Below are 12,709 nucleotides of genomic sequence, written 5' to 3'. Positions count from 1 at the left end.
CAGGAATACGGAAATAGGTGGCTACACTTGGCCATTTCAAAGTCCAGCATCTTACCAGAAAGTCACCCACATCAGCACTCTAAAAACCTTCAGAAGAAGCTACTCTGACTACCTGTTTTTCTACGAAGCAACAGTTTCTAGCAGAGGGGCATGGCAGATCACTGAAAAACGTTACACGGCTCATAAACTATCATAAGCAACATAAATTAGAGCCTACATGGCAGCTCCCAAACACTATAAAATCACCACCTGCATTTCATTCTCTGTCAGCATTGAGCCAAGAAGCAGAAGCCCTTTCTGAATGTGACTTTTATTATCCCCTCTGCATAGATGAAGAGGCCCACTGTCATACAGCAAGTACAGCCAAATCAAGAAGAAAAATCAGTTATTCCTACTATGATTAACAATTTAAATTGCAAGCTGGAGCTCAGGTAAGTATTGCTAATGTAGATCCATCGAACAAAGCAAGCTTCACTCATATAGACAGATAAAATTCAAAGAGGGAGAGCTCCCCTTCTTTTAAAAACAGGCAGCACTGTTTAGCAAAAAGCACGTGTGGAGCGCAATAGCTATGCAGACTGAAATAGCTGTTCAAGAGCAAACAAGTGAGAAAGCAGTCTTGGGAAAGACTGAAACAAAAACCTTGCTTGCATTCCAGCACACCTGCAATGATCATCTCTTTTTTTCTTTCCCTTTTTTTAAGCTGATATCCCAACACACAGTATTTGAAAATCAGTGCCTACTGTGGTCATATGTCACACATCCAAAAGGACTGGAGAAGGGCGTCACAGGGGACTCAGTGCTATGTGTATTGAGATAAGCATGTTTAGATAATCATGAGGGATAACAGAACAGTCTACTGTCTCATCAGCAGATAATCCAGATAAAATGCAGATTTAATCCAGATGAAAGTGTCTTACACCATTAGGTCAAACTAGGGGCTTCTACCATTTCATTAATTTTAAGAAAACAAACCTGTATAGCGTGTACTTTTTTTTCCCCGAAGAGTCACGCAGGAATCCATACCTGGAGGAATGTGAGTGCTGCTCTCTGAAGTAAACATTCAGCATAGCAAATTTCTGCATGGATTTCCTCTAGTCACACGGAGCAGGAACGAAAACAAATCAATCAGACAAAAAGTAATTAAAACCACTTAGCCTGTTAATATAGGAATAAGATCACAAAGCTCAAACTGAGAAAAATCTTTTCCAGATTTGCTGCAGTGTTTCAGTTCTAGACTACTGAAGTAACTCCAAACAGAAATTACACAGCTACAGAAACTTTTCAGGAATTTCTCTGGTGCTTTCCAGGAATTCCAGGATCTAGAACATTTCTATGCATTTCAATACTTCTTTCTAGGAATTTCTTTACCCAGCAATTTTTGGAAATGCTGAGTTAGCAATCAACAAAAACTGATTTTGGATGTGATGACACAGCAATTGCCAAAACAATGATCCAGCCAATACCAAATCTGCGATTTTGTCAGTGAACTCACAATCTGCAAAAACGTGTTGGGTGAACAATTCTACAGAATTCAAATTGCAGAAAAATTAAAAAAAAAAAACAGGAAAAAAAATTTACATATGTTAGAGACAATGTTACCTTCAGTAAAGTGTTCAAGGCTTTGTCTATGCACAAGGTTGTTGATAGAATCAGCTACTGTAGATTTCTTCCTAAATCTGCAGAAAAGTCAGTTTGGTCACTCTGAACATGAAGCATCAACAACAGATAATGGTATCTTTCAGCTGGCCACCTATACAGTCACTAACATACCTCTAGTGCTCACCAACCCTCTGTCATCTTACCACATAGACAAACTTCAGTATATTCCATAGAGAACTTAAGTCAACATGGTCCTCCCAGGATCTGTCTTTTACCCTTCATGTGCAGAAATCTGTCTTGATGAAGGAAGGGGATACTGGGGCTTTTTGGTTTATTTTTTGTGGGGGTGTGTGTATGTGTGCAGGTGCATGCAGAAGTGGGAGCACAGCTGAGTCAAAGACAGCCAGCTACAGTAAAACCATCAACCACACAGGAAGATTCTGCAGTGTTTGTAAGGGGTAAATAACTTCCAGACACTGCAGAACCAGGGCTACAGACAGGACAAAAATCTAATTGACAAGAAAAATCAAATGTTGCAGTAAACTGAAGTTTTCAAGACTAGACTGCTGAAAACCTTAAGTTATGTGGTCTGACATCGTAACTGACCCTCCTTTGAGCAGGAGGCTGGACTAGATGACCTTCTAACCTCAGTTTTCCTATGATTTCTATGAAATTACAAGTCCTTTTTTAACCTGCATGTCTTTCAAAACTTTCCCATGAATGGACTATTTATTCACTCAGTGGCTCCACACTTACTTTTGACAGGTGGCTTGAGCTTCTTTCATTGTGTTTCCTGCATTCAGTATGTCCTGAGGATCAAACGTCATCATAGCTTGCATTTCCAATATGGTGGCATAAGTCAGTGCATGATACATACTGTCTTTAGTTCTGAAAGAAAACAAGTTGTAAAGGCACAGCTGATTTGATTCTGTTATTACTTTTAAAAACAAAATACAAATCCAATTCCAGAATTGTATCAGTCCAATAGGAATAAGGTATAAATGAAGTAGAAATCAAACACAAGATCTAAATTAATGAGAAATCAAACACAAAGGACATGCAAAGTAACCAAGAAACACTAATAGATGGAGATTTGTAAAAGAAATAATATCTACAGTTCCAGTTTCAATAACACTGCTAAAATGTTGCAATTCTGAGCCAAGGATAGGTATTTAACATACACAAAGCATGTGTATGTTAAATTAACCATGTGGATAACCATTCAGGCATGATAGAATAATGGGGTTTTTTTAATGGAGTAGCTAATGCATACTACAACACGTGACAGAAACCCAGATAGCAGTCTTCTATTTTGGAGCAGTCGCTCAGGACAGACTCAAGGAGATAAGTAACACAATACTATAACCACAGCCAAAGTGGAATCTTCTTCAAATAGATCTTCCCACCAGAAGCATTCCAGTCTATGTCAACCACTACAGCTTTTTCCTCCTCTCCCCTTCCGCCAACCTTCCACTGCAGTTTGTTAAACTTAATTATTCTTCTGTGGGATTTCAGATGGTGCCTCTTTTGCAGAAAGCCAAACACTTTGGCATTAGTGCAAGGAAAACAATTAACTCCTACCTGCAGCCCCTGCCAGCACTTCCCTCTGGCAGGAAGAAGGGTTTATATATCGCACACGTTTACAGCATTCAGCCAGTACCTATGCTATAATCCTCTGCAAATGAATCAAAATATCTTCAGGTCTGGAGGCCCAATAAAGATGACTTGGAAAATATGTTGAAGGGCAAGTTCAGATGCTTCCCTGCCACAGAAACTCTCTGTAGACCTTGCTAATCCACTCCTGACAAATAGCACACTTTGACAAATACTGCTAAAGAGCAACAAATGTTGTTTCAATTGTGTACACTTTAGAACGGATCAGATAGGACTGTAGGACAGGGAATATTCAAAAATACTTGCAGTCAAACAAGGATATCCTTTCAACAAAATCTCCACCCTCAATACACCTGTTCTCAATAGGTGTACTTCAGGTGTTTGTTTCTCAAAATGAGTCACTTCATTTTCCTTTCTTTCAAGGAGAAAGTGGTGTGCCAGCAATGTGCCCTGGCCACAGGCAGGGCTAATGGCCTGCATTAAGAGGAGTGTTGCTGCCAGGAGGTCGAGGGAGGTCACCCTTCCCCTCTGCTCAGCACTGGTGAGGCCACACCTGGAGTACCGTGTCCCGTTCAGGGCTCCTCAGTACATGGACATACTCAAGCAGGTCCAATGAAGGGTGACAGGGATGATTAATAGATGGGAATGTTATCTCTGCTATGAGGAAAGGCTGAGAGAGCTGGGACTGTTCTACCTGGAGAAAAAAAACTCGGGGAGTTCCTGTAACATACAGAAAGAGCTGAAGGGAGGGTGCAAAGAGGAAGGTGCCCGGCTCTTCCCATTTGTGCCCAGTGACAGGACCAGAGGCAACAGGCACAAGCTGAAACACAAAAGGCTCTGTCTGAACATCAGGAAACACTTTTTTTACTATCAGGGTGACCAAACACTGGCACAGGCTGTCCACAGAGCTTGTAGATTCTGTATCCTTGGAGACATCAAAAGCCATCTGGAGACGGTACTGGGCAACCTTATCTAGGTGGCCCTGCTTGAGCTGGTGACCTCCAGAGGCTCCTTCCAACTTCAACCACTCTGATTCAGGGCTTTGTTTTAAGAGGAAAAGCCAAACTTTAAAGACACCTCAATCCATTTAATTTCTCCCCAGGAAATACACTTGCCTCCCCAGGTTTTGATACCTGGACTGAACTGAAAGATAATTTTAAGGATAACTTAGGACAATCCTACATTAACCAATGATCTAATAACTCACTGTGGCGACCTGGATCCCTTTAAGTTTTCTAAGAATTCTTATGCATTATTCCTTTGCTCATTGAAGTAAAACACCCCTAAGTACCCATAGGAGTCCCTGGTGTTTGGTTAGTGTTTTCCAGAGTCAAAAAATAACCTTGTCTACACCTAAAGTCACCCACTCTCAATGACATTATGCAATAATATCACCAAAGAAAAATCCAAGTGATTATACAATCCTAACTTTCTCTGTATATGTAGTTTTTGAGATCTAGAGATTCAAACAATACCTAGTGCTGGCACAGACAACATTGCACAGTATCTGGTGCTTCCACTGACAACCTCCACACTGACCATGAAGTGCTACTTTTTACAATACCCACGGCACAGAGCAGTCTGGCTGTACTGAAGAAATCTGCAGTGTACATCTTTAAACCCCACTGCAGTCTGTGTTTTGTCCTTAATTCCTAGCTGCCCTCACCATGTCCACAGGTTACCTAACAAGCTGCTCTAACCAACCTTTAAACCAATATAGCATCAAAGCCATTTTGGAAAATCACCTACTGCTGTATGCACTATGAGCCCCAGACGATGCTAACATCCATCTCATCTCCAGCATGAATAAGAAGAACAGACAGATAATGGAGAAATCAGCTTAAAATCCAGTGCAGTCAGGACAGCTCTGTCTTGGCCTCCTGCATCATGATTCTTTCAGCAGACTGATAATGCAAAGTAGAAAAAAAATGAACATACTATAAAATGCCAGCCTGATGAAGTGTTCCTGTTCATTTGATTACTCATCAGCCTCAGTGGGAGCAGAGAAACACACTTCACCTCATATTTATTAAAACAAAACCCCTCCAAAGGTTCAAATTCAAAGCACAGGGAATGGACTAAAATAGTCCCCTTCCAAAATTTTAGAAATTTGCTTTCAAAAATCAAGGCAGATAAATATTAAATTCACTGTACTAGAAGGAAAACTAATACTTTTCATATATACATAATGAGGAGGCATTTCCCTCTCCAGTAATTTGTTTCTGATACCAAATCACTCCTGCCGTAACCAGTGGTCTCATCTATTTTGCTTCTAATATTTCAAATGACATAATAATTAATGTTTATCATTAGTCAACTGGTATTTATCAACACTAAAATTTACTCTTTTTTTTCCAGAGGCTGGGAGGCGGGTAGAAATGCAACCAAATGTAGCAGTTTTCTCTGCTATTTATACTAAATGTACAATTAAATTTGTCAGTTACATCCTGGCATATTGCCAGAAGTTTTAAGGCCTGCATTTTATATGGATGGATACAGAATGAAACTCGATAAGCTTTTTGGGTTTTTTTTTTCTTCTTTTGATTCCTCAGCACCACTTTCCCCAGGACACTGTTGGAGTTAAGCCTTCATGACATAAATACAACTAATATTCTGATTAAGGACTTATCCCAGTAGTTGGTATCACATGGTTGAAAAACAGGGTTATAAGTAACCCTGTTACTATAAGCAACCCTCCATAAGTATCTTTAGGCACTGATGGAGTTATGCTCCTTGTCTGTAGCAACCCTCCATAAGTATCTTTAGGCACTGAGTTAGGCTCCTTGTCTGCTCTTCAACTACAGTGCAATCATTATCATCTTGTGGTACTGCCCTTCCTTGAGAACTGCTGGAGAACACACTTATTCCTGCTTGGAAACAAGAATCTAAGTGAGGACGGTGACAGCTCTCCCCTCCAGCTGAAGCATGAAAATCAAAAAGCTTGTTTTGACCTTTGTTTTGACCAGAACCCCCTTTTGACCCAGGAGCTAGTATTTTTGGTGAAAAACACAGTGCCCAAAATCTTTTTGTGGATTCTTTTACAATAATCCAGCAGACAGGACATTACAGAAACCCCCGGTTCAAGTCCACACCCTGATTTAGTATCAAGATGCTTCTAACAAGTGAAATAAAACCAACAGCAGAGAGTGAGAAAGCCCCTCCACAGACCATTCAATAGTCTGTTCATCCAGGTGTACCCAAGAGTGAGAGACCAAGGCCCAAACCAAAACTGCACCGGGAGAATGTGGCCTCACAGGGCCTGAAGGCTTTCCTCATCTTTGATCAGAAGTTCCACCCATCGTCCAAACAACCCACTAGACCTACTGCCTGGGCTTCCATAGAAAGTCTCTGTTTGACAAATCAACATTTTCCAATAAAAACCTGTTTCCTATGAAAACTCTCCACTAAGTTTACAACTAGAAAAGACCATTCTAATCAGCCACCAGCCCAGTTCCCTGGTCACCACAAGCTGCCAGAATGGTCTAAGTCTGGTTTAAGCCAAAAAGCTGCAGTTCAACAAGAGTACCCTGGAGCCTTTTTGATCTAAGCCATCCTCCAAGATTTGTAATTGAGTAAATTCTTTCAGCTGGGAGGTAAAACCAACAATTAAGTCAGGTTTTGGCAGCAATGTATTTATTTACAAAGATTATGAAAGTTGTGTTCTTCCAGACTCCAGGCATAAAAGGTTAAAAAGACCCTGGAAATAATGATGATCTTCATGTTCTTGATATTCTTTAGAATAAATAGCTAACTTGACCTTTCTGCAGATCTGTACACCATCTTTATCCAAACACTGTCTAGAGCTTCACTCTACCTCCATGTGCTTCCTTCCCCTTACTGTTTCACCACCCTCAGCTTGACAATTACACACCACCTTTGTTAGGTCAGTTCCCAGAGAAAGCTCCTCCTCCCCACTGAACAAGCTCACGTTTGCTTCTGTTCTACAAGGGCAAGAACATTTCACCACACCATGAAGACAGCCATTACAAAAGGCTTCCATTCCTTAGTAACTCTTAAACTTTTTAACACTGTAAACTGGGTCTACATTAAAAATCCTAGTGACAGTAAATAGGTACCACAGAACTACACTATTCCAAGACGAGTTTCACAGGTAACTAGCAGAGCAGCAGCACAACCTCTTTCACAACCACCCGAGATACTCCCAGATCAAAGGACTGAACTTACCTTTTCAACACAGTCATTCTAGAATTAAATTCCACCAAACAACACCAAGTGCTTTTTGGAGACTATTTTCAGAATAAACTCAACTGCCTGGAATGAATTGTTCTTGTATTGCTCTTACAACACTGCAAGCAGCAACACAGATGTGTTGCAGTTCATCCAATGATCCAGACTGCTCTGTGTCATTAATTTATCTTTATTATTTAACATTCTCCCAAGTGATTTGGCACCAGCAAACTATCAGGTGATTATGTCATGCTTTCTTTCAGGATAATTATTAAACATTTGTCTGGAGGAAGGGAAGCGGACTTCTCACCAGAAACAACACTTTAATTTATGGTTACCTCTTTGCAATTACATGAGGGCTAAAATCTAGACAGTTTTTAATCGATTTACTGTATGTGTCTTGGGGTTGAGGAAGAAGATGAGATTTTTTCCCCACTCCAGTGACAGTTTCAGTGTTATTGTCACAGTTAACAGGTTACATATTGAAAATCACTGCTGTGTTTGGTGGCTAAATTTAAGGAATTTCTTAAGAGTTCATAGATAGTGTGAATACTAATTTAATTAAGCTTACTGCAGAAACCACAAGACAACTGGAGCCTGCTGTCGTACAACAATTTTTAATGATAATAAAGAAAACTGACTAAAAGGTAGCTGAGAAAACAAGAAAAGTGATGCAACATGAAGCAAAAATGTAGATGATTGCTTTTTTATTAAATGAGATCTCTTCTTTATGATGGATTTGGTTTTTTAACAGGAAAAAAAAGAGATTTACCTAACACAAGTTTAGACACCATTCTCAGGTATTTATTTTTAAGATGCTAGGAAAGATCTTCCGATTTTAACTCTCATACATTGCCAAATCTCCTCTCAGTTACACATGGTACAAATCAGTTGAAAATACACTTATTGTGGAAGCCAAATGTGAATAATTTAGTGAATCTGCAATAATGTATTACAGAGCAGAGTATGTCCTACAACATAAGTGGTAAAGCTACAAAATCTATAATACGAAATTCTTTAGAAGCCTGTAAAAACTGAAACATATTTCTTTAAACAAAGATAGTATGTTTATGGATTGTGAAAACCAATTTCAAATCTCAGCACGCTAAAAGGCAACAGTGAGGAACTGATGACTCCTAAAGAAAATCCGCAGTATTACCACATGTACCCACTCTACAGCTCTTGTCATTCCCTAAAGAGATAGAGTGTGTCCATAATGGGTATCATCTGTGGGGAAATTTAGCATCCTGTTTCTGCACGACACTCACAAAGATCATAAGTCCGTATTTCTCTTACTGCCAAAGGCAAAATGAATAAGGGCCTCCTCATAACAACAGGTTAACACGAAAAAATCGTTTCAAAATGATTTTGCAGTGTGGAATACAGTCAGGTACAAAAACAGCTCATGAAATATATTCTGCAGGGCCCAACAAAAGCTGAATGAAAACCATATGCAACAGAAGAAAAAAGGATTTGCAGAAAAAAACCCAACCCACAGCCTCACTAGCTTTTGCAGTGTTTTGGAAACCCTCTTCAGTAAAATATCTCTCTATTTTATGCTGAGCACTGAGTAAGCGTTTCCAGATGGGCACAGGGGCTTTACTGTCAGAATTTAATGAAAACACAGTTATTCTTCTTACTATTTTTATGATATCTTCTGATGGATATATAAACACAAAACAACACTGCTGTGAATAAAACCAGTATTATTAATACATCTGAGCCCACAATTTATCACAAATGTCTTTCACTGAGTATACTCTGCACAGTTAAGCTACAGGTTCTGGCATCAAAGATTGAGGCTGATACCTCAGCACAGCAGACATGTAATATTCACTATAGTTACCCCGATGCATATCAAACACATGCTACTGCATTACCTATGAATTTTACTTGTTTCATATTCCAGTAGCCTGAAAGAAGGCATGAAGTAATTTGCTGATGGCTCAAAAATAAATGGAGCAAAGTGGGAGGGGAAAATGTGAATTAGCCACAGACTTCAACAAGCCAAGAGCACAAGTAACTTCAGGACAGGGTATGAAAAATCACAGACACTGTAAAGACGCAACAATTTTTAGAAGCTATTTTATGACCTCCCTGCTTGCAGCTGGGCCACTCATGACATGCTGGGCTGCAATGTAATTAGGAAAGAGAGTGCGTGACCACAACACTGAATTGCAAAATAAGCTGTGAGAAAGTTTCTGCAAGTGGTTATTAAAAAAAAAAATTAAAAATTCATGCCTAAAGTAATGTGACCTAAACCTGGCAATTCAGGGTCAGTTGCCCATTTAGACACAAAACTACAAATCCTCGAATTCTCACAGTATGCAGAAAAATATGGGAAAGGAGGGGAAAAAAAAAGTGTCAGAAGATGATTTTTTTCTTCCAGGAGCAAGAATCTCATATACTGTACTACAGCTGAGGGGTCACTACTTTGGACAACAACTCTGTACTTTTTGTGGTTACCTTTGTCAATCTTGTTATTTACTCACCCAAGTGTAAAGCACTTAATTCTGTCTTCCCCAAAACTTGACACGTTAACTTTCCAACTCCTTCTGAACCAAAACCATGCAGTCTTACCAAATATTAACAGAGAACTAGCTGTCTAGTGAATTCTCCTGAGAGATGGTAAAGCACAATCTAAAAATAAATCTAAAAATCTGAAAATAAACAGAGGAAAAAATAGTAAAAGTAATAAACTTACTTCGCTTGTAAAGAAGCCAGAGCATCCGAGAACTTGTTGTTAAGAAATAAATCCAGAGCTGCCATACACTCATGCAATGCTGTGTTGAGGTCCGATGTAGGTGACCTGCCCAAAGAAGAGAGAATAAACTCAGCACATCTCTTCTCATTCTACTGGCGCATTACTGCTACATTTGCACTCCCCATCGTCAGTTCTAGCCTTATTCCCATGTATAATCTGCTATCCCATCTCTAGTGATTGCAAAAACTCAAAGTGTCTTCCATTATGTTTGTGTTGGGTTATTTTAACTATGCTCTTACACTGTGACATGTGGGAAGCAATTCAAGCTTTGTACTTTCTGAAAAGACACTAAAGTGCATGTGCTGAAAATAAAAACCTGGACATGCAGAATTCACCACGTGGGAATGTGGAAATTTGATGAACCTGGGTATCTGGAACACAGAAGCACTGGGTGACAATGCACATCTGACTGTGTGTAAGGCTGACAGAGACTACAGGCTAGTGACATTGCGATCATGATGTCACTTTAAGGACGAGACATTGCCAAACCACATCAGGTTATTATACGGATTGCTGCTGGAACATCTGCTTTAGCCCAGCTCACTTTCAGTTTGGCTCCTGACCAGGATAATACTGCTACAGACTCACAGGTGAGTTAAAATTTCACATTGTGCACACTCCTGGGAACATCACCGTCCCTAAGAAGTGCTACCATGCTCAAACAAAAAAACTGCTGCTGCATCTCAAAGTCAGAAGATTACTCAGTGGCTCGCTCTGGCCGTACTTTTCTCCCTTACAACATTCAGATGTCAGCCTGACCTGTCACAAGGGTTCTCAGCTGGTCTTTGGGTTACTGGCAACAGGATAATACAGACCAGCTGAATAAGTTTGGCCCAAGTTCATCACCACCAGAACTGCTGGACAAAAAGAATCCACAGAAGAAACAGTAAGGCCTTGCACTAACAAAGTTAAGGTAACCTGGCCATTAGGACAGTTCAAACATCTGCATCTAACGATCAAAGAGCTGAACTGCACTAATGCGTTGTATACAAGTCTGTTCAAAAAAGCTCCCTCAACAAAATACAAACAAATCCTCATCATGTTCCTGATTCCAAACAGCTCTAACTGATGTGATCCATCTTGTGACTTAGAAACCAAGTTACTTCCTTAAAAAATGTCACAACACATAGCCTGCTGAAAGGAAAGACAGAAAGCAAAGTCCTGGAGAGTCCTCAGGAGAAGACAGGGGAGCACAGAACAGACAGCATCAGTAAAACACAATGACTGCAGCAGAGGTTTGTTTTTGCTTTTAAGAATAATGACTGCAAAGAAAAAAAGAATGCAGTTAAATACATGAAAAACAGGATTAGAAATCTGAGAGAAACATTAGATGACACTGTTCATAGTGGCTGTTATCATCACACTTCAGATACACTGCAAATCCTTCTGCACCCAAGAGACTCTCCAAGTGCTTTCCAAACATTGATTAACCAAGTCTTGGCATCCATCTCATATAATATGCAATATCATGTCTGAATAACTATTCTGAGCCTTACTTACTGTAATAATTAAAACTCTGACAATTATTGTTCACATGTATTACAATTCTTACCTGCCTTTTTAAAACCTGTGTCCCTGAACCAAACAGCATATTTAACACTATATAAAAATATATTCTCATCTGTTCTAAAATATTTAGACTAGTAACATTTTGCCTATGTTTTTTGTTTGTTTCTTGTCATGCAGGAGAATTGCCCCATTCGATACAAATAAACCTTTTCAAAATATTCCTTTGAAACAGAAGGATGACAAAGAAAAAAACCACTGCTGAAGCTCAAAGCACAAATAAGATGTATGAATTGCTTGGTATCTTTTCTGCCATCCCCAGCAGCAGCAAAAATACAAGTTCCACACAACAGCAAAAATACAAGTTGCACACTTCCCTCATGCTCCAAAGAAACCTGATGTTTGATGTAGTTCCCAAGGAAAGGGCTTAAGACTCGAACAGAATATACACTTATTTGTACAATAAATGCTACAAAGCTTCATTTGCTGCTGTTAACAAGAGGGAAGAAATATTTTAAGCTAGAGAGTGCCAAGCATTTTAGCAAACTGATTAGTCATGCTTCGATGGGCTGCAGATTCTCTCCTGCTTTCAAAAGCAAGATGAGAACTGCCTCTAAGCCAAATGGAAAATGCTCTGTGCTGCTCCTTACCTTTCTGCTAAATCTCTTGTGTTTTCTGACATAGTCATTTGTATGCTCAGCTCTTCCGCACCAACATCCAGCGGTGGCAGCAGCAGCAGCACTCGGTGCTACGGAACCAGCTGGGAGTGACAGTGACAGTGCGAGCGCAGGGCAGGGCAGGCTCTGCCTGCGATAATGAACTCCCTGATTGGTCATGAGGGATGAGACGACGGGAGTTCGGAGCATCGCTGGTTCACTTACAGCACACTACAAAGGAGCCACTTGGAAGCCGGTCCGTGACACACGAAGTTCCTGTGTCACTGGATACTGACTGCTAATGTAGAAGGTGCCAGCGTATCTTTGATCTACAGACCTGTCTGAAATGAGTGCCAGCAGCAGCTGCCTTTCATTCAGC

General features: G+C 40.0%; 1 protein-coding gene across 1 annotated transcript in view; it reads right to left on the bottom strand.

Annotated features, from left to right (window-relative positions):
- TTC39A (tetratricopeptide repeat domain 39A) overlaps nt 1–10,206 on the bottom strand; it is a 32,520-nt gene extending 22,314 nt beyond the window's left edge. The window contains exons 1-4 of the mRNA XM_010175236.1: nt 10,109–10,206; nt 2,359–2,490; nt 1,603–1,679; nt 1,027–1,094 (exon numbers count right to left, since the gene is read on the bottom strand). Of these exons, the coding sequence (XP_010173538.1) occupies nt 1,027–1,094; nt 1,603–1,679; nt 2,359–2,490; nt 10,109–10,173 (342 nt within the window). The 5' untranslated portion in view covers nt 10,174–10,206. The remainder of the gene's footprint in view (nt 1–1,026; nt 1,095–1,602; nt 1,680–2,358; nt 2,491–10,108) is intronic.
- Between the last annotated feature and the right edge of the window lie 2,503 nt (nt 10,207–12,709).

Source organism: Antrostomus carolinensis, unplaced genomic scaffold (genome assembly GCF_000700745.2).
Source record: "Antrostomus carolinensis isolate BGI_N321 unplaced genomic scaffold, ASM70074v2 scaffold2309, whole genome shotgun sequence".
Lineage (NCBI taxonomy): Eukaryota > Metazoa > Chordata > Aves > Caprimulgiformes > Caprimulgidae > Antrostomus > Antrostomus carolinensis.
The sequence above is the reverse complement of the archived record's forward strand: the minus strand, read 5'-3'. Positions and strand labels throughout refer to the sequence as shown.